This window comes from Sus scrofa, chromosome X (genome assembly GCF_054392235.1).
Source record: "Sus scrofa isolate SSC_HxYL_T2T_F1_AM1 chromosome X, Sscrofa_HxYL_maternal_Yorkshire_Landrace_v2.0, whole genome shotgun sequence".
NCBI lineage: Eukaryota > Metazoa > Chordata > Mammalia > Artiodactyla > Suidae > Sus > Sus scrofa.
The window spans coordinates 44,135,252-44,158,162 of record NC_139401.1 but is presented as its reverse complement, the minus strand read 5'-3'; the positions used below and the strand labels follow the sequence as shown (position 1 = coordinate 44,158,162).

The 22,911-nt window shown below is 44.1% G+C and overlaps 1 protein-coding gene across 6 annotated transcripts in view; it reads left to right on the top strand.

Annotated features, from left to right (window-relative positions):
* Positions 1 to 22,911, top strand: part of LOC102166369 (uncharacterized) — a 344,509-nt gene that overhangs the window by 143,208 nt on the left and 178,390 nt on the right. For all 6 annotated transcript variants that reach the window (XR_014835326.1, XR_014835328.1, XR_014835321.1 and 3 more), the window contains one exon: positions 8,658 to 8,722. Coding sequence is in view for 1 of the 6 variants with exons in the window: in XM_085007852.1 (XP_084863978.1) it covers positions 8,658 to 8,722 (65 nt within the window). In the remaining 5 variants the exon portion in view is untranslated. The remainder of the gene's footprint in view (positions 1 to 8,657; positions 8,723 to 22,911) is intronic.

Below are 22,911 nucleotides of genomic sequence, written 5' to 3'. Positions count from 1 at the left end.
CACCCCTAGCCTGGGAACTACCATATACCGTAGGTGTGACCCTAAAAAACAACAACAACAAGAAACAAACAACTTTAAATAAGATAGGCTACGTCTCCATCCACGTGGCTTATATTCTAGTGGGGGAACCATAACAAGCAAATAATTAGATACATAATACAGATTGTCCTCACTTGGCATTGTTCCAATTTATGTGAATTTCAGCCACCATGGTTTAGTTAACAACAGTCACCCAATAACATAGTTCATATTTCAGTCATCACCGACTATTAATTATGAATAATTGCATAAAATACCAGTTTTACTCCTAGCTCTCCAGTCCACAAATCACTGTGTTATATGTGACAAATGTATGTTATGCTCAGTGACGAAACACATCTCTTCTTTTCAGAGTCAATCAGTAACTATTCATTTGCTGTTCAGTTCACACAAGGACAGCAAAGCATGCAGTTGTGTTGCCTTCTTGTCTCCTAGTGACAAAGATATGTTGCAGGCAAAATAATTTTACTTTTAAAACACTACTACTATTCGCAATAGCCAAGACGTGGAAACAACCTAAATGCCCACCAACAGTTGAATGGATTAGGAAGATGTGGTACATATATACAACGGAATACTACTCAGCCATAAAAAAGAACCAACTAATACTATTTGTAGCAACATGGATGCAACTAGAGATTCTCATACTAAGTGAAGTAAGTCAGAGAAAGACAAATACCATAGGATATCACTTATATGTGGAATCTAAAATATGGCACAAACAAACCTGTCTGCAGAACAGAAACAGACTCCCACACATAGAGAATGGACTTGTGGTTGCCAAGGAGAGGAGGGAGGGAGTGGGATGGACTGGGAGTTTGGGGTTGATAGATGCAAACTATTACATTTAGAATGCATGGGCAATGAGGTCCTACTGTATAGCACAGGGAACTTAATCTAATCTCTTGGGATAGAATGTGATGGAAGATAGTTTGAGAAAAAGAATATTTATATATGTATGTATGTGTGACTGGGTCTTTATGTTCTACAGCAGAAATTGGCACAACATTGTGATCAACTTTTTTTAAAAAAAAATAAACAGTTAAGAACTGGAAAAAACATTACTACTGTTGGGTAATGCTCCAGGTCACCTTGATTCTCTCGAATGGAAATGTGAAAATTTGGGAGTTCCCATCGTGGCGCAGTGGTTAACGAATCCGACTAGGAACCATGAGGTTGCGGGTTCGGTCCCTGCCCTTGCTCAGTGGGTTAACGGTCCGGCGTTGCCGTGAGCTGTGGTGTAGGTTGCAGACGCGGCTCGGATCCCACGTTGCTGTGGCTCTGGTGTAGGCCAGTGGCTACAGCTCCGATTGGACCCCTAGCCTGGGAACCTCCATATGCCGCAGGAGCGGCCCAAAGAAATAGCAAAAAGACAAAAAAAAAAAAAAAAAAAAAAAAGGAAATGTGAAAATTTGCTTTCTACCACCAAACACAACTTCCTCCAATGGCCCATGGAGTTATTTCAACATTTAAAGCCTAGTAGATGGGCTTGATAACAGGCTGTTGATGATACAACCGGAGGGGGCAGGGATACAATTTTATGCAATTTCTTTAGCTGAGTTTTGAAAGCAATATGACAGAAGGCATGCAGTTGAAAATATTCAAGCATAGGGCAAGTAGTTTGCACACAGCATGTCAGGAACTTTTACTGTGCTGTGTAAGTAACTTCACAGGTTCCTAATAGAAAGTAAAGGGGGTTATAGAATGAAGAGCTGACTGTGGGATTGTGGACACAGGGCTGCTGTTTGAAAGGCTCCAGCTTTGCAGCCCGAGGAACTTAGAAAGGCGACTTTATGGGCTTAAATGAAGAAAGTGAGTGTGACTCATGATGACAAGGATGAAGATGTCCCGGAGGAAGGCACACCAGCAAAAAAAAAAAAAAAAAAGTCACATTAAAGGAACTCCTGGAGATTTTTTATGACACCGAAAACACAAAGAACAGTGTTGGAAGCTGCTCCAAACTTAGAAAGGGCTATGACTGTTCACCAAGAAATATAAATAATGTTCTTTCTGTGTCATAAGTTTTACAGCAAGAAGAAAGAGGCAAGCACGACTCAAAGTAATCTTCCTAAGTTTTTTTTTTAATTGGCAAAATGTACATAACATAAAATTTACTATTTTAGCCTTTTTAAGGGTACCGTTAAGTGTCATTGTGTATATTGTTGACACCGTGGTGCAACCATCACCACGATCCCTGTTCAGAGCTTTTTCATCACCCTGGACTGACAATCTGTACCCATTAAATACTAATTCCCCATTCGCTTCCATTCCCTTCTTCCCCCCAGCCCCTGGTAGCTTCTAATATACTTTCTGTATCTGTGACTTTGACTACTCTAGATACCTCATATAGGTGGAATTTAGTATTTGTCTTTTTGTGACAGGCCTATTTCACTTAGCCTAAGGTCTTTAAGGTTCGTCCATGTTGCAGCATGTGTCAGAATTTATTTTCTTTTCAAGACTGAAAAATGTTCCATTATGCGTATGTCCCACATTTTGTTTATCCCATTTGGGTGGTTGGTGTCCACCTTTTGGTTATTATGAATACTGATTCTATGAATATGGGTGTGCAAATATCTATTCAAGTCCTTGCTTTTTTTTTTTTTTTTTTTTTTTTTTAAGAGCTGCTCCCATGGCATATGGAGATTCCCAGGCTAGGGGTCGAATCGGAGCTACCGCTGCCGGCCTACCCCACAGCCACAGCCACGTGGAATCCGAGCCACGTCTGCAACCTACACCACAGCTCACGGCAATGCCGGATCCTTAACCCACTGAGCAAGGCCAGGGATCGAACCCGCCACCTCATGGTTCCTAGTCGGATTCGTTTCTGCTGCGCCACAACAGGAACTCCAAGTCCTTGCTTTTTGTTTGTTTGTTTGTTTGTTTATATGTGTGTTTTTTCTACTGTACAGCATGGTGACCCACTTGCACATACATGTATACATTCTTTTTTCTCACATTACATGTTACATCATAAGTGACTAGACAGAGTCCCCAGTGCCACACAGCTGGATCCCATTGCTAATCCACCCTGAAGGCAACAGTATGCATCTATTTACCCCAAGCTCCCAGTCCCTCCCACTCCCACCCCTTCCCCTTTGGCAACCACAAGTCTATTCTCCAAGTCCATGATTTTCTTTTCTGTGGAAAGGTTCCTTTGTGCCATATGTTAGATTCCACACGTAAGTGATATCATATGGTATTTGTCTTTCTCTTTCTGACTTACTTCACTCAGGATGAGAGTCTCTAGTTCCATCCATGATGCTGCAAATGGCATTATTTTGTTCTTTTTTATGGCCGAGTAGTATTCCATTGTGTATATATACCACATCTTCCTGATCCAATCATCTGTCAGTGGCAAGTCCTTGCTTTTTAATTCTTTTGTGTAGATACCTAGAAGTGAAGGTGGGAAGTGTTGGATCATAGGATAATTCTACGTTTAACATCTAGAGGAACTGCTATACTCTCTTCTACAGTGGCTCCCACCTGTTTACGTCTCTGCAGCAATCCACAATGGTTCCAATTTCTCCACATCCTCAACGACACTTATTTTCTGTATTTTTTTTAATAATAGCCATCTTAATGGATTGGAAATAGTATCGCATTGCATTTTGATTTGCTTTTTGGTGATGATTAGTGATGCTAAACATCCGTTCACATACCTTTTGGCAGTTGGTACATCTGGTTTTGAGAAAGGTCCATCCAATTGCAAAGTTTTCTATAAATAAAACCTTTACATTCTCAGTATTGCTCACGTTTTAAATTACAATGTGGTAAATAGATATTTCTTTTGCAAGTGTTTCACATTTCTATAGGTTTAGGATGGGAGCGTTTTCTAATGTTTTGACCCCCAGTTGTAAAGGTCATTCATAGAGCAGTCAGAATTTCCCCCATTTATGATTAAGAATGCTTCGCATGGTTGTACGACTGTTGTTACGCTCCCTGACCATCATACCAAGTGGGGCTTTCCTCTAGAGTGTTAATTAATGAGAAGGGATATGAAAGCAAAGCAGGATGAGGGGGTAGAGAAGGGTGGACTGTGATGGGAGGAAGGGCTATTTAGGCAACACCACTCCGGGAAAGTGAAATTTGAGCAGAGGCCTAGAAGGAATGAGGAAGCCAGCCATATCCCCGCCTATGGGAAGGGCTTTCCAGGCTTGGAGAAGAACCAGTGCAAAGGCCCTTCGAGGGATGCCTGCTTGGCCTGTTTTGGAAACAGTAGAAAATCTCAGTGTGGCGAAAGCACAGTAAGGGAGGGAGAGAGTGGTAACAGATGAAGATGGAAAGGGGACCTGCTGTAGAGCACAGGGAAGTCCATCCAATCTTCTGTGATCATCTCTGTGGGAAAAGAATCTGAAGGACAATGGATGTGGGTCTGCGTAGAACTGAATCACTTTGTTGTCCAGCAGAGATGGTCGCAACCTTGCAAATCAACCATGCTGCGACACTTGAAAAAATGGAAAAAAACATATGGAAAAGTAGGCAGGGGCCAGATCGTGTAGGGTCTTGTTGGCCATGGCATGCACTTGAGATTTTATTCTAAAGTGATGGGAAGCCATTGGAAGTCTGAGAGGGATGTCATGTTAGTCCCCAGGGCATCGGATTGGTTAAGGGCAAGTTTCTCTAAGGAGAAAATGAGGATATAAAAGATGAACTTCACTTCATAATTTGCTTAATGGCCAATCTCAGCTTGGAAAGAAAGAGAGGATGAAAGACTTCTGGAGGAGCTCTTGTTGTGGCTCAGGGGTGACGACCCTGACTAGTATCCCTGAAGATGTGGGTTCGATCCCTGGCCTCGCTCAGTGGGTTAAGGATCCGGTGTTGCCGTGAGCTGTGGTGGAGGTCGCAGACGCGGCTCGGATCCCGAGCTGCTGTGGCTCTGGCGCAGGCCAGCAGCTACAGCTCTGATTCCACCCCTAGCCTTGGAACCTCCATGTGCCGGGGGTGTAGCCCTAAGAAGCAAAAAAAAAAAAAAAAAAAGACTTCTGGAGACTAACCCTCCTCATAGGTTTATTGAACACTCTCTATGTGCCAAGGAGACTTCTCAAGTCTTTCAGTCTCAGTCAGAGCCTCTTGGAATTTTCCCGAGAGGCTTTTAGGACAAGACGCTTCTCACCCAGGACATGGAGGGTGGAGGGTTCCCGGTCAGCAGAGCAATCAGAGGACCTGAGTGCTACCCGATCTCCAGAGAAGCAGCAGCCAGATTTCTCCCCACACCAAGCCAGGTTCTCAAACCCACAAGCCTCTGAGTCAGGCGGGGACAAATCAGTAAAAGTGGCCCAGGGACACTGGTGAGATGGCGAGCTCACGTCCTGCCTATAAGGGGGTAGCTGTTAGCAGCTCCTACTGGCTGCCATCGTGAGGCAATGGGGCCCCAGGGGACCAGATCTTCAAGAGAAGCCAGAATCCTGGTTTGGGGGTAGTGGCAAGTCATTTTAAACATTTATCCCACCATGCAGGTCTTTAGTGCATTTTGAGTTTATTTTTGTGAAAGACAAACATCTTATGATATCACTGGTATATGGAACCTAAAAAAAGGGGTACAAGTGAACTTACATGCTGACCAGAAACAGGCTCACAGACTTAGAAAATCTTATGGTTATCCAAGGGGATAGGTGGCCTGGGGGACAGGGGCGGGGAAGGGGAGGACAGACTGGGGGTTTGGGATGGGCATGTGCACACTGACGTATATGGAATGATTGGCCAACGGGGACCTGCCGTAGAGCACAGGGAACTCCACCCAATATTCTGTGATTGTCTGTGTGGGAAAAGAATCTGAAAGACAATGGACGTGTGTACGTGTAGAACTGAATCACTTTGCTGTCCAGCAGAAATGATCACAGCCTCGTAAATCAACTCTACTTCAATAAAACTGTAAAAAAAAAAAAAAGAAAAAAGAAAAAAAAAACATTAAAAAGACATCATGCAGGCTGTATATATAAATGTGCCATGGCCTTAATGTTCTTCTTTTTTTTTTTTTTTTAAGGTTCTTGAAACCCTAATCATGTATGTAGTTTCCTTGACTTTGAAATGGTTACCTTAGGACAGGACCACAGCAGTTATCAAAGAGTGACTTTTTCTTTTTGCCCACACCCACGGCATGCTGAAGTTCTGGAACCAGGGATTTAACCCACACCACAGCAGTGATTTGAGCCACAGAAGTGATAATGCCAAGTCCTTAACCCTCTAGGCCACCAGGGAACTCCTTGATGTTCTTTTTTATTTATTTATTTTTTTGGTCTTTTTAGGGCTGCACCCACGGCATGTAGAGGTTCCCAGGCTAGGGGTCGAATCAGAGCTACAGCTGCCTGCCTATGTCACAGCTCACAGCAACACCGGATCCTTAACCCACTGAGCAAGGCCAGGGATGGAACCCGCAACCTCATGGTTCCTAGTCGGATTCCTTTCCGCTGCGCCATGACAGGAACTCCGTCCTTAATGTTCTTATTCCTGATCTTAAAGGACCTTGGCCCTCATACACTATGCCACTGTTCCCTAAGAATATTCATGCAGAGAATCAGAACTGTTAATGTTCTGCAGAAGGGGATTACACTTAATTGAAAATCTTGTATCTTTGAGTGACCTTTCAATGTTAAGCAGAATGTGCCTTGAAAGGCCTTTTATAAAAAGGCTCCTGGGTTTGGCAGAAAACTGAATCGGGCAGATATTATTATTAAGCCTCCAAGTAGCCATTGTTTTCTTAACTCACTACAGACCCTTAAAAGTTATGGTATCTTCATTACGCAGCTCGATACAAAAGTAAGAAACATCCCCAGTATCATTGGTTTGCAAGGCAGGAATTCACTAAAAAACGCATGCTTGTTGCGTTCTAATTGTGGAGAGCCAAGAAGGGCAAAGCAAATACAGAGAGCATTTTGGTTAAGGGTTAAGTAGATTTTCTCTGTGTTCCACTTTCCAAAAAGAACTATAGAATTACTTGTACTGCTGACAAATTTTATATACATGCAGATATTTTTGCGTTCCTAGGAAAGCTCCATATTTATATCAGCGTTTTAGTTTCACTTTCCTGCTTCTCATTTGTTTCAAAGAAAAGAGAAGTTTAAATGGGATTTTGTAATCTGAGGCTATGTTATGAGAGAAGGGAAGTTATATCAGTCTTTCAGGGTCAGACTTTTTAGAGATTTGTTTTTGGACTTGATGAGGGCCATTTAGTCAAGTCTTAAACTCAAGAACAAAAGGGTTCGGGTCTGTAAAAAAAAATCCTCATAATTGCTAACCTTCTTAACTCATAAAAAGCTGAACAAGAAATTTTTAATGGTATCTTCAACCACAGTGTCTGTTACACAGTGTTAGGTTAAGATCTGCAGGGCATAGCTCTCCTAGACTCTTTATTGGGTGTAGGTAATTACTCTCAAATGATTTCATCATCTCTTCTAAGAATACCAATATCTCATCTGCTTGGCTGGCTTCTGTAGCAACAGTAGCTTCAGAGCTTCGATAAGTGTTGGCAGAGCTCGAGCAAATGGGAAATGAAACACGTGCCCACCCTGGCTCCTCTTACGTGGATGGACCAAGAGGCCAATTTCTCACTTCTCCCGAGTAGCGTCGGGAAGGATGTACTTTCTGTGTTTCCTTTAGGGACATATGAGAAACGATAAGGATCTAGAGGGGATCCAATGTAACTTAAGCAAAGGACTGATTCCCCACCATATCCCATTTCCGAGATGTTTGCTCTCCCAGCGGGCGCTAAAGGATTTTAAGATCCCTCCCAAGCGTTCCTGTGGTGGCTCAGTGGGTTAAGAACTGCATGTAGTCTCCGTAACGATGTGGGTTCAATCTCTGGCCTCACTCAGTGGGTTAAAGATCCGGTGTGGGGAGTTCCCGTCGTGGCGCAGTGGTTAACGAATCCGACCAGGAACCATGAGGTTTCGGGTTCGGTCCCTGCCCTTGCTCAGTGGGTTAACGATCCGGCGTTGCCGTGAGCTGTGGTGTAGGTTGCAGACGCGGCTCGGATCCCGCGTTGCTGTGGCTCTGGTGTAGGCTGGTGGCTACAGCTCTGATTCAACCCCTAGCCTGGGAACCTCCATATGCCGCGGGAGCGGCCCAAGAAATAGCAATAACAACAACAACAACAACAGACAGACAACAGACAAAAAAATAAAAAATAAAAATCTTTAAAAAAAAAAAAAAAAAAAAAAGATCCGGTGTGGGTCACAGATGTGGCTCGGATCTGGCATTGCTGTGGCTGTAGCTGTGGCTGTGGCTGGCAGCCGTAGCTCTGATTCGACCCCTAGCCTGGAACCTTACATATGACGCAGGTGTGGCCGTAAAAAGACAAAAAAAAAAAAAAATCCTTCCCAAACCTAGGAGGCTTCAATACCACCTTTAAAATCCTCACAGTGCCCATGTATTTAGTCAGTGAGTGGGGGTCGGGAGATCTGTTGGTGTATCTGGCACATGGCTCTGGAATCCAAAGACAATTTGGTGCTTTCATGGAATCCCATTCATGGGACTAGAAAGAAAAGTGGCCATTTTGTGCCACGGCCCTCACAGAACGAATCTGGCGCTTGAAAATGGCACGTTGCTTTGCAACAGAACCCAACCACTTTTGCATATAGGTGAATGGCATTTTTGATTTTGTTATTTTTTGTCCTTTGCAGAGCAGTGTCCCGTGAAAGAAGAAATGACAGATACCAACTTGACGTTGCAGAAGAAATCAAGAGGGGTGAGTGTGTGGGGGAGAACGCTTCTTTACACTGTCCGACTGACTCAAGGCAGGAACCCTGATCAGAAACTTAAGAAAAAAGGCCATGAGGCTCAAACTGGAAATCCTCCTTCGAGTTTTTATTCTGAGATTTTACGATAGAGAATTAACACTCGCATGCATTGCCCAAGGTCACGTCGACTATATGAGTTTCCTGTTGCTGTCATAAGAAATGACCAATTAAGATACGGCTGATCCAGGAGTTCCTGTTGTGGCTCAGCGAGTTAAGGACCTGACGTTGTCTCTGTATGATGCAGGTTCAATCTCTGGCTTCACTCAGTGGGTTAAGGATCTGGCGTTTCTCCGAGTTGCAGCATAGGTTGCAGTGTGGCTGTGCCTGTGGCGTATAGACCTCAGCTGCAGTTCCGATTTGACCCCTAGCCCGGGGACTTCCATATGTTGCGGGTGCAACCTTAAAAATTAGAAAAAAAAAAAGATATGGTAGCTCTCATGATTTTTAGCAGTTCAATGTAGCAGACCTGGATAAAGGTACCATGTCCGGTCTAGCCTAGAGGCACCTTAGGAAAAAGATATTGGACTGAATCAGGAGAAATCTCTGAGGAAGAGCATTGGGTTGTGATTTGTTCGGCGTGGATTTGCTTCCCATGGGGGTTCCTATTGACAGACTCTCCATCTGCAACCCTCCCCGCTAAAATGCCTAACTACTTTATCTTGAGAGGTTAATTCTGTGCTTTAGTGCTTTTATACTAAGATCCCAATGAATAAAGTTACACAATTGTCAAAAGAGAGAGAGAGAGAGAGAAATCACCACAACCTTAGTGGCTCAAAACAATGCTAATTTATGATCCTGTGGCTCTAGAGGTCAGATGTCCAGAACCAGTCTAACTGGACTAAAGTCAAGGTTTCCGCAGGGTGGCTCCTTTTGGAGTCTTGGAAGGCAGAGTCCATTCCCTTCCTTTTCCCAGTGTTTCTAGAGGCTCCTTGGCTCACGGCCCCTTCCTGCCTCTTCAAAGCCAGAAATGGTGGGTTGGTCCTTCTCACGTCAAATCGCTGACAATAGCTCTCCTGCTGCCCTCTTAGAAGGAAGCTTAGGATGACATTGGAGCCACATGGATCATGCCAGATGATCTCCCCATCTCAAGATCTTGACTTTAATTATATCTTTAAGGCCCTCTTTTGCCATGTAAGGTGATGTATTCCTTAGTTCCTGGGATTGGGACGTGAACATCTTTGGGGGGCCATTATTCTGCCAACCACCCTAGCCTTACTGCAAATTTCAGTGGGTTCTAGGGGTGGCAGTTCAACAAGGAAAGACTATAATTTCTTTGAAAGTATCCAGGTTAGGAGTTCCCGTTGTGGCTCAGCAGAAACAAATTTGACTAGCATCCATGAGGACGCAAGTTCAATCCCTGGTCTCGCTCAGTGGGTTAGGGATCCGGCATTGCCGTGAGCTGTGGTGTGGGTCGCAGACACAGCTCAGATCTGGCGTGGCTGTGGCTGTGGCGTGGGCTGGCAGGTGCAGCTCCAATTCAACCCCTAGCCTGGGAACCTCCATATGCCGTGGGTGTGGCCCTAAAAAACAAAAAGACAAAAAAAATTAATAAAGTATGCAGTTTATGGCACCTCCTGGGCGTTCCTGGTTGCCTTTGCCTACTATCATGTTTCCTGGGACAGGCCATTCTCATTTGACAGATAAGAAAACAGAAGCCTAAGGAGCACAATTGATTTTCATCTCCAACAACCCTGTAGGAGATGTGTGATCAAGGCAGGGGTAAGTCTGGCACGTGGGCTCTTGATGCTCTGCCAGCATACTGCTCACCTCTCTTCAGGGCTCCTTCCCCAGGAAGTGTGTCCAGAAGGGATGTTAGGGTGACTGTGGCACCATATTGGGTAGCACTGGGCAGGATGGCAGTTGAGGGTAGGTAAAGGAAGGGAAACAGCCTTCTACCTGTAGGAAGTAGACAGAGCAACCACACAGGTTGTCCTCTCAGGCACTGCTCTCCACTCTCACACAGGCTTTTTTTTTTTTTTTTTTTTTGTCTTTTTGGGGCTGCACCTGTGGCATATGGAGGTTCCCAGGAGAGGGGTCCAATCGGGGCTATAGCCGCCGGCCTATGCCAGAGCCACAGCCACGACAGATCCGAGCCGCGTCTGCAACCCACACCACAGCTCACGGCAACGCCAGATCCTTAACCCACTGAGAAAGGCCAGGAATCGAACCTGCAACCTCATGGTTCCTAGTCGGATTTGTTTCCATTGCGCCAGGACGGGAATACCTCACACAGGCTTTTGAAGAGGGTCCCTTCCCTAGTGACTTCTCAACTTTAGGTTGATGGATGGTGCCGGGCATGCTTCATTTCATATGTACTCAAGACATTTGAGTCTACTTATTTCCTTGGTCTATCGATGGCATGAAATATTTGTCAGCTAGAGCCAGTTTGGTGGTCAGACCCAACGGTGTGTGTGTGGGGGTGTCACACCCCAGCTCTAGTACGTACCACTAGCCGAGTGAACACTGGAAATTGCATCCTCCTCGGGGACTAGATGTGACAAGGAAAGAAGCTAATCCACAGAGAGTGTGTGGCGTGGTGCAAGGATGCGATACATGCCAGCTGTTGCTGTTATTGTCGTTGTTGGTATTATTATTATTATTAGGGCACCAGCTTGGCCTGCGTGAGCTGGCTCCTGCCCAACTCCCAGGCTCACCTCCTACAATCCTCTCCCCTCACCCATTGTGCTCCAGTCCCACCGGCCTTCCTTCCAACCCTCCACAGGCGGTGAGTCTTCGCGTTTCCTGTTCTTTTAACTTGGAACTCTTCCGCCAAATATTTACCAGGCTGTATCTCACGATTCAGGCCTTCGCTCAAATAGTACCTGCTAGAAAATTCTTCTCTGATCACCCCAACTAAAGTAGCCACTCCCAGCCTCCCCGGTCACACCCTGTGCTATCTTTTTATTTTATCGCTTTAGTGGTTGGCCATTCTTAAGCTCTGAAGTTCCCCTCCTCCTTCTCTCCCTGCCTGCTTTTTTCCTTATCTACTCTAAGCGCCTTTCCTTCAGCAGTGTTATCAAGTTCATTGATCTATTTCCAGCGCCTACAACAGCGCCTGGAACATGACTGGAGTGCACTGTTTGCCAGCAGGCTGACCCACTGATAATAGACTCTGGTCAGAACAGATCTGGATTTAAAGTATTCATTAGAACTTTTCGTGTTCTATAAGCATTCACCTCTCGGGACCCACTCTCCCCACGCTTGTTAATTGCAGGGGGTCTCTCTTTGATGTCTCTTCACCCTTCTCCAGCTCTTCCTCCTCCAGGGCCATGAAGTGGGCTCCTCCCTGATTCCAAGTATTTTAAACAAAGTATTGTAAAGTTACTCTCAAAGTCCAAGGAACTTATAAGACTCAAAGAATGAATCATGACTGGTGAAACTTCAGAGGCCATTGTCGGTTGGTAGGGAGCTATGTTTGGTCCCTTTGCCTCCCTGATCTAAAGCACAATTGCATCATTGCTTGTAGGTTCGTAAAAGTCAAGTGCTTGCCCAATTCCGTCTTATACCCAGTGCTTGGCACAGTGATGTAAGCCTGTAACAAGCCCTCGTATATGTCTGTGACATGAACGAGGGCTTCTGCCTAGTCATAACATTATTTGAAAGAAGTACAGGGAGTTCCCGTTGTGGCTCAGTGGTTAACGAATCTGACTAGGAACCATGAGGTTGCGGGTTCGATTCCTGGCCTCGCTCCGTGGGTTAAGGATCCTAAGGATCCGGTGTTGCTGTGAGCTGTGGTGGAGGTTGCAGACGCGGCTTGGATCTGGTGTGGCTGTGGCTGTGGTATAGGCTGGCGGCTACGGCTCTGATTCAACCCCTAGCCTGGGAACCTCCATATGCCGTGGGAGCGGTCCTAGAAATGGCAAAAAGACAAAAAAAAAAAAAAAGAAAGAAAGAAAGGAAGAATTACAAAGCAATAGTGGTCAAGGAAGAACATAAGAATCCAAGCTTAGGTCCTGGCAGACCTCCTTAGCCCTCTCAGAATCAAGCCAAGGACCAGCTTCTCTGCCAGTGGAGAGGGGGTCCAGAAAGAGTGGGGTGGCTGAGTGCCCTGTTCCTAGGCCCTGTCTCCTAGGACTTGGGGCTTGGCAGAGCCCTTGGGTCCCCAGGTGACTGTCAAGAACTGTCAACGAGAAGAGGCAATACATCGCGGCGTTTCCTTTGAAAAGAGAGATAGAGAAATCTCATGGCTACAGATACGAATCTTGGGACCACAGGATTTCACAGTTGGAAGGGTCTTTGGAAATCATCTGGTCCTCCCTCCTCCTTTGGAATAAATTGCTAGCAATAACCCAGTAGTGGAGCTGAGAATAGAACTCATGACTGATACCCATCGCCTCGTGAAGAAGGCGAAGGAGTGTGTAAGGCGATTTTCTCCTTCTCCATCATCATGTATGAAGACTCGGAGAACAAATATAAATCTGTGTAGATAGATATGCATACCATTCTTTATTTCCTGCACACTATATGTATATATATATATATATATATATATATATATAAGATGACTAGGCAGAAGCCCCCATTCATATGTGTGTGTGTGTGTGTGTGTGTGTGTGTGTGTGTATACATACACATATGTATACAATTCATCAAAAGTTCAACCTAATGTAGCTGGAAAATAGAAAAATATGTTGAAGTTTCTGATCTCAAGTTTCTTACCCTCAAAACAAATCCTTATACGCCATATGGCAAATGCTTATACTGCGTTCCGATGCTAGGTGTTCTGTCACTCCAGTAAACAGCAGTTTTTAATGAGCGCTGAGTCATGTGTTGTAATGTACAGATGGGCACCCATTTATGCTTGGGGCTGCCAGGGGCCAGACCAGAGCAGATTTCAGAAGAACAGAATAGCATTGGCGATTGTCCTCTTTCCTCTCCTCATCCTCCCCCTCCTCTCCGCTCTCTCGCTTCCCACATTTGCTCTTCTCTCAACATCTCTTCCGATGACACACGGGGAAGGCAGTCTTCCTGCGAAATATATCAAATGCTGCTCAGCACTGAATTTTAGGTGCCTACAACATCCAGGCTATTTAGGACTACCTTGAATAATAAAAAACAGCAGCTTTGCAAAGTTACTCTGTACGCATTTCTTTCCTTAGAAAATGGAATCTTTTTTTTTTTTTTTTGTCTTTTTGCCATTTCCAGGACCGCTCCCACGGCATATGGAGGTTCCCAGGCTAGGGGTCGAATTGGAGCTGTAGCCACCGGCCTACGCCACAGCCACAGCAACGTGGGATCCGAGCCATGTCTGCGACCTACACCACAGCTCACGGCAACGCCGGATCACCAACCCACTCAGCAAGGGCAGGGATCGAACCCGAAACCTCATGGTTCCTAGTTGGATTCGTTAACCACTGCGCTACAATGGGAACTCCAGAATCTTTTTTTAAAAAGAGCTTTGGGGAGTTCACGTCATGGCTCAGCAGTTAGCGAACCTGACTAGCATCCATGAGGACGAGGGTTCGATCCCCGGCCTGGCTCAGTGGGTTAAGGATCAGGCAATGCCGGGACCTGTGATGTAGGTTGCAGACTCGGGTCGGATTTGGCGTGGCTGTGGCTGTGGCTGTGGCTGTGGTGTAGCCAGTGGCTACAGCTCTGATTCAACCCCTAGCCTGGGACCCTCCATATGCCATGGGTGTAGCCCTAAAGACAAAAAGAAAAAAAAAAAAGGCTTGAGGATATAAATGGTTAAAGAGTCAGCTTCCTCTTGTTAATTCTTAAATCATTTATTTATTTTCCAGGGGTGTGGAGGGCGAGGGTGCTACGATTGATTCTCTGCCTGGTATTAATTTTCAGAATTTTCAGTGTGTCATTCTTTGTGTGTGTGTGTGTATGTGTTTCTTCTTTGGAAAAACAAAAGATGGGTTTCCTTGCCCACCATGGAAAAAATGTAACATGCAACTCAACCCCTTCCTGAGAGCACAGAGGACCAAAAGCAGGCAGCTCAAATCAGGGTGGTGAGGAAGTTTTGTCATTTCCAGAAGGAAGCATGAGTCACAGTGTGCGACATTTTCGGAGGCCTGAATCAGAGCTGTCGAGGAAGTCAGTGCTCAGAGAGTTTAACCGAGAAGCACAATGGAATTTAATTTAACGCCTTCAATAGCGTGTCTTTCTCCAAGATGGCAGCAGACACAGACGTTCCATTTATGTCCCTGTGGGAACAGACAAGAGCAATGGAAGCAGGCCCCTAATGCACTTCTGAGCACTAAGCCAGAAGATTAGAATTAACATGTATTTTTTAAGAAAGGAGAAAAGAGGGTGGGTAAGAGAGGGAGACGCCACTCCCAAATCCATTAATAAATGAAGAATGGCCAAGTCACATCAGATTGTTAGAAAAGCTAAATTCTTATGGACAGATAAGCTTTTGAACAGCTTTTTCCTCTTCGAGACCAAAATGGACTGGGAACAAAAAAAAAAAAATCCTTCCACACACTCAAATTTCTCGTTGCTGTAAGACTATCCTCTTTGGCAAAGGTTCAAGACCCAGAAAGGTTCCAGAATGCCAAGGAACACTCCGTATAACCGTTCAGAAGATGATGGCCATGGCTGGGGTTCGAGCCATTCTGCTCTTTGGGTCAGGGAGAGAGGTGGCACTGGGTTGCGGTGGGACCAAGCAGGGGAAGAAGTGCAAGGGGAGCAGGACGGGATGCCTTTCTAAGACTGGTTTGGAGCCACCACGAAGAGGTTTGGGGTAAAAGAAATTGGAAATGATTTTCAACTAGAGGCAGAGAGCACTGAAGAATCTTCAGAGGCTACTGTTTCAAGAGCCTGATGATTCAAAGGCCCAATAATATTAATTATAATGTGGTCTGAGAATCAAATAGATTTGGAGTGAATTCAGGTAGATAACCTTGGGTTCTGCCCTGTTCCCCAGTCTCCACCATCATCTCTTCGAGGCCTGAGAACTGAGAAGGGTGTGACTTTAGCATGATTGTTTGCTGTGGTTGGTTTCACTCTTAGGTAAGCACTTAGGGCCAGCCAGCTGCTCTTAGGCCTGGGAAGATTTGCTTGGGGCAGTTACAGCCCTTGGTCACCCTAAGAATGTCTGTATAGATGAGAAAAGAAGAAAGACAAACATATATTCTGCGATCTAGAAATTGACACACACACATACACACATAGATACACATGGACTCACATGCACAATACACACACATACACACAATACACACATACCCACACAATACACATACACAGTACACACATACATACACAATACAGACACACATACACACACAATACACATACACAGTACACACATACATACACAATACAGACACACATACACACACAATACATATATACAATACACACATATATACACACATACACAATACACACATATACACACAAACACGGTATATGTATGTATATATATATATATATATAAAGTGGTATATATAAAACCTATAGTGGAAAAGAATATATATATATATACCGTGTTTGTGTGTGTAAAAATATACATATTTCTCTTTCATATTCTTTTCCATTATAGGTTATTGTAAGATATTGAATATGGTTCCCTGTGCGATACAGTAGGTCCTTGTCGTTTATGTCTTTTATGTACAGTAGTGTGTATCTGCTAATGCCAAACTCCTAATTTATCCCTCCTCCCCCCTTGCCCTTTGGTAATCCCAAGTTGGTTTTCTGTTAGACCACTCTTTATTTCGTCTTCCTGATCCATGAAATAACATTTCTCAAGGCTGTTCCCTCTTTCCCACCCACCACTGCCATGATTCAGACTCTGTTTTTGTTGCATCTGAACCGTTTTCAGGAAGCGCCTTCCTGACAGCTCCCACCTTGACGCTTCGCTCTTGCTGTTTCCACTTCCTGGCATAATCTTCCCCCAGCTGCCCACGTGGCTTGCTGCTCCCCGGGCCTGTTCAAATGTCAGCTACTCTGGCAGGCCTTTCTCAAGCACCCTGTTTAAAACAGCATCCAGAGTTCCCGTCGTGGCACAGTGGAAACGAATCCGACTAGGAACCATGAGGTTGCGGGTTTGATCCCTGGCCTTTCTCAGTGGGTTGAGGATCTGGCGTTGCTGTGAGCTGTGGTGTGGGCCAGCACCACAGCTCTGATTAGACCCCTAGCCTGGGAACCTTCATATGCCGTGGGCGCGGCCCTAAAAAGACAGAAGACAAAAATAAATAAATAAATAAATAATAAAACTGCATCTGTCTCCCCCTAGACCCAATCTCCCTTACCCTGTTTTGATTTTTCCATAGCACTTATAACAAACTTCTATAATTATTTATTTTTATGTAAAGAAATGTCTTATTTCAGAATACTTTTATTTTTTTTATTTTTAATTTTTGGCCATACCCACAGCATGCAGAAGTTCCCGGGCCAGGGACCGGAACTGTGCCACAGCAGTGGCAACACCAGATCCTTAACCCTCTGAGCCACCAGGGAACTCCAGCATACTTTCAGATTTACAGAAAATCTGCACAAATAATACAGAGTTCCCATCTATCCCTTTCCCAATTTCCCCTGTTGTTAGCATCTTACGTCTCTAAGGTACATTTGTTAAAACTAAGGACCACATTGAGACACTACCATTAACTAAATACCATTCTTTATCTAGATTTCCTTAGCTTTTCCCTAATGTCCCTTTTGTGTTCAAGGCTCTCGCGCAGCTATCATACGACATTAGCCCTTACCTCCTTCCTCTGGTCTGTGAGAATTTCTCAGACTTTCTTCGTTTTGGATGACCTTGACAGTTTTAAGGTATATCAATCAGAGGTTTTTTAGGATGTCCCTTGATTTGGATTTACCTGGAGTTTTTCTCCTGGTTGCATTGGTGTTGGGGTTTGGGAAGGAAGGACATAGGGTGAGCTGCCCTTCTCATCACATTGTGTCAAGGTTTCCTGCTGTCAATAAGATGTATCACTGTTTATTTATTTATTTGCTTTTTAGGGCTGCACCCGCAGCATATGGAGGTTCCCAGGCTAGGGGTCGAATCAGAACTATAGCTGCCGACCTACCCCACAGCCACAACAACGCAGGATCCAAGCTGTGTCTGCGACCTACACCACAGCTCAAGGCCACACCGGATCCCCAACCCACTGAACAAGGCCAGGGATCGAACCCACAACCTCATGGATACTAGTCAGCTTCGTTTCCACTGCGCCACAACGAGAACTCCAGATGCACCGCTGTCAATGTTGACTTTAATCATCTGAGGCAGTGTCTCTCAGGCTTCTCTACTGTAAAGTTACTTTGACCCCCCTTTACATACTCTACTTTTTAGAAATAAGTCACTAGGCACAGCTCACGTTCAAAAGGTGGGGGCTTAGGAGTTCCCGTTGTGGCTCAGCGGGTTAAGGATCTGACAGTGTCTCTGTGAGGATGCAAGTTCAATCCCTGGCTTTGCTCAGGGGATTGAGGACCCAGCGTTGCCACAAGCTGTGGCGTAGGTCACAGCTGCAGCTCCGATCCACCCCCTAGCCTGGGAACTTCCATATGCTTCTTCCCTAAAAAAGAAGAAAGAAAGGAAGGGTGGGGACTTAAATTCTACCTCGTTGACAAGGGATTATCTATCTAAATTACTGGGATTTCTTGTGGGCTGGAGATTTGTGTCTTTTCCACTTATTTATTCAGTCATTTACTCATATACTCATTTACTCATATCATTATAGACTCAGATATTTGTTTTATACTCTGTGCTGTATTCCAATACTATATTACATATTTGTTGCTCAGATCATTCCAGCGTTGGCCATTGGGGATGATTTCAGGTGGCTGCTGTATTGCTCTGACATTGTTTTGTTATTTGAACACTTCCTTACTTTTTGGTAGCACAAAATGCTCCAGGCTCTTCTTATGTATTTCCTACCCCAGCCCTAGGATCAGCACGCACCAGCCCTAGGATTTCGCCAAGAAGCCGTAGTTCCTTTCATTAGAGAATGTCATTAGGAAACAAGATCTGGGTTCTGGGTGTGATTGTTGTTCCTGGGGTGTCTTTGCTTCTAGGCCTTCTCAGAGGACAAACCTAGGAAATATATGCGTTCATCCAAACCCGTTTATGCACTGATCTCTTATTATTTCTATACGAATCCATCTGTCTCTATATTAAGCTAAGCATATCTGATGTGGCTCCCTTTCAATACCACATGGATCATTCTAGCCTTCTCTCCTTGCTCATCCACAAGCTCCCTCACCAACAGTGAGCAGCCTGGCTCCCACCATCCATTCATTTGCTCATCCCAGTATACATGGATAGCAGTGTTGGAATTGTTAAGCCATACCCCCCATGAGAAACGACTTTACGAACTAGTGTTAGTTCGGTGTGACGACCCAGCCCTCTGTGTATTTAGTCTTAGTGTGTATAGTGAAAACACCATTGGCTAAAGTTGCTTAGGTCAGCATCTTTTGCTCAGTCTCTTTAGTGAGGTTATGTCTTGCATTGGTAAAACAGATGGAGTTCCCCTCGTGGCGAAGCAGAAACGAATCTGACTAGGAACCGTGAGGTGGTGGGATCGATCCCTGACCTCCCTCAGTGGGTTAAGGATCCGGCATTGCCATGAGGGGTGGTGTAGGTCGCAGATGTGGCTCGGACCTGGTGTTGCTGTGGCTGTGGTGTAGGCCAGCAGCTGTAGCTCCAATTAGACCCCTAGCCTGGGAACCTCCATATGCAGCAGGTGCGGCCCTAAAAAGGCAAAAAGACAAAAATAAAAATAAAAAAATAAAAGTTAGATTCTTTTGTTATGGTCAGCATCCTGGGATTCACCGACCTTCCAGTTGATTTTTTTTTTTTAATGTGTGTGTATTAAGGTTCATTCGTGGTGCTTAGCATGATGTCATCTAGGTCCATCCATGCTGTTGCGAATGGCAGAATTTCCTTCTTTCTTGTGGAGGAATACTGTTCTTGTGTGTGTGTATAAGATCTCTATCCATTCATTCATAAATGGACACTTAGGTTGTTTCTATATCTTGGCTATTGTGAATAAAGCTATGATGAATGTGGGAGTGCCGACTCTGCTTTGAGATACTGATTTCATTTCCTTTGGATGTATGCCAGAATTGGGGTTGCTGGATCATATGGTAGTTCTATTTTTAATATTTGGATTAATGTGCAGACTTTTTCATAGTGGCTGTGCGAATCTATGTGCCCACCAACAGTACACAAGAGTTCTCTTTTCTCCACATCTTTGCCAACATTTATCTCTTGTCCTTTTGATAAAAACCATCCTAATGGGTGTCAGGTGGTATCTCACTGTGGTTTCGATTTGCATTTTTCTGATGATTAGTGATGCTGAGCATCTGTTCATGTACCTGTTGACCATTTGTATGTCTGCTTTGGAAAAATGTCTGTTCAAGTCCTTTGCTCATTTAAAAATTGGAGTTTTTAGGAGTTCCCCGGTGGCCTAGGGGATAGCGATTTAGTGTTGTCAATGCTGTGGCTTGGGTTTGATCCCTGGCCTGGGAACTCACGTATGCAACAGGTGCAGCCATAGAAAAATCGCATTATTTAGGTTTTTTTTTCTATTGAGTCGTATGAGTTCTCTCTGTGTTTTTAGATATCAACCCCTTGTTATGTATATGGTTTGAAAATGTTTTCTCTCATTACATAGGTTGCCTTTTCATTCTACTGATGGTTTTCCTGTGCAGAAGCTTTTAAATTTGATTCAGTGTCACTTGTTTGGTTTTACTTTTGTTGCCTGTACTTTTGGCATCGTATCCAAAATATCGTTGCCAAGACCAATGTCAAAGAGCTTTTTCCCCATATTTTCTCCAGGAATTTTACAATTTCAGATCTTACATTTAACTATTTAATCCATTTGAGTTATTTTTTAATGAGAGTGGTAAAACAGGGGTCCAGAGTCTTTGTTTTGCATGTGGCTATTCAGTTTGCCCAGCACCACTTATTGAAGCGATTATCCTTTCCCCAATGTGTATTCTTGGCGCCCCTGTAAAAAATTAGTTGACTGTATATGTGTGGGATTATTTTTGAGCTCTCTCTTGTTTTTCATTGGTCTATGTGATTCTTTTATGCCAGTACCACATTGTTTTGATTATTATAGTTTTATACTATAGTTTGAATCAGGAAGCGTGATGTCTCCAGGTTTGTTTTTCTTTCTCGAGACAGCTGTGGCTAGTCAGAGGTTTTTGTGGTTCCATACAAATTTTAACATTGGCTTTCAACTTCTGTGAAAACTGCCATTCAAGTTTTGCCAGAGATTGTATTGACTCTCTAGATCACTTGAGGGTTGCATGGGCATTTTGATAATATTAGTTTTTCCAACCCTCGAAAATGGGATATATTTCCATTTGTTTGTGTTTTCTTCAATTTACTTCATCAGAGTCTTGGAGTCTTTGGGGTACCGGTTTTTCACTTCCTTCGTTAAATGAATTCCTACATGTTTGCAATGCTATTTTAAATGGGATTGTTATCTTTTTTTTTTTTTTGTCTTTTTGTCTTTTGTTGTTGTTGTTGTTGTTGTTGCTATTTCTTGGGCCGCTCCCGCGGCATATGGAGGTTCCCAGACTAGGGGTTGAATCGGAGCTGTAGCCACCGGCCTACGCCAGAGCCACAGCAACTCGGGATCCGAGCCGCGTCTGCAACCTACACCACAGCTCACGGCAACGCCAGATCCTTAACCCACTGAGCAAGGGCAGGGACCGAACCCGCAACCTCATGGTTCCTAGTCGGATTTGTTAACCACTGCGCCACGACGGGAACTCTGGGATTGTTATCTTAATTTCTATTTCTGATATTCATTGACAGTGTATAGGAACAGAACTGACTTCTCCATGCTGATTTTGTATTCTGCAATTTCACTGAACTTGTTGACTAGATTTAACAGTTTTCTAAGTCTTTAGGGTTGTCTGTATATAAGATTATGTCATCTGCAAACAGAGACAGTTTTACCTCTTCTTTTCAGATTTGGCTACCTTTTATTTCTTTTTCTTGCTTAATTCCTCTGGCTAGGACTTCCTATATGATATTGAATAGCAAAGGCAAGAGTGGGCATCCTTGTCTTGCTCCTGATCTTAGAGGAAGCTTTTCACCCTTGAGTATGATGTTAAGTGTAGGCGTGTCCTATACGCCCTTTGTTATTGTTGATGTACATCATTCCTTCTGTACCTAATATGTTGCGAGTTTTTATTATGACATGATGTTGAGCTTCTTCCGCATCTATTGAGATGGTAGTATGACTTTATCCTTTATTCTGTAATGTTGTGTATCACATTGAATGATTTGCATATGTGGAATTTTCCCTGAATCCCAGGGATAAATTTCACTTGACCAGGGTAGGTAATCTTGTTAATGTAATGTTGAGTTCAGTTTGCTAATACTTTCATTGAGTACTTTTGTGCCTATACACATCAGGGATATGGGCCTGTAGTTTTGTTTCGTTTTGTTTTTCTCGTAGTGTCCTTGCTGGCTTTGATATCAGGCCTAGTGAAAAGAGTTTGGGAATGTTCCTTCCTCTTCGATTTTTGGGAAGAGTGTGAGAAGGATGCATATGAATTCTTCCTTAAATGCTTGGTAAAACTTACCAGTAGAGCCACCTGGTGTGGGCTTTACTGTGTTGGGATGATTTTGATTGCTGATTCAATCAGTTCAATTTGTTATTGGTCTATTTCTTCTGGATTCAGTCTTGGTGAGTTGTATGTTTCTAGGAATTTATCTGTTTCTTCTAGGTGATCCAATTAGTTGACGCATAAGTGGTCATAGTAGTCTTTTATGATCTTTTGCATTTCTGTATTATCAGTCCTAAGGTTGCCTCTTTTCATTTCTTATTCTATATATTTGAGACCTCTCTTTTTTTCTGACTGTGAATCCAACTGTGAACCAGAGCTAGGGCCTTTGTGGATATCTTCAATGATAATATTTAGCAGGCAAAATGGCCAGGATCCGAACCAGCAGCTGACCCAGAAGGCTCTGAGAGTGCAAACTCTCTCATTGAAACAAGGACTTAAAGCACACTTCATTGCCACCACCTTCCTCCAGCACCACCCTTAGACATAGATAACCTTCATCCTGCTTCTTAGAATGACCTGCTTTGACCTTTCTTTAGCCTGACTTCACCATGTATGATGAGGACTTCATGAATCCAAGGAGATGTGCTGATCCAGAGGCTATGATCCTTCTTCTCAACCATGTTCTGAGTAGCTAGGACCCTGAGATTCC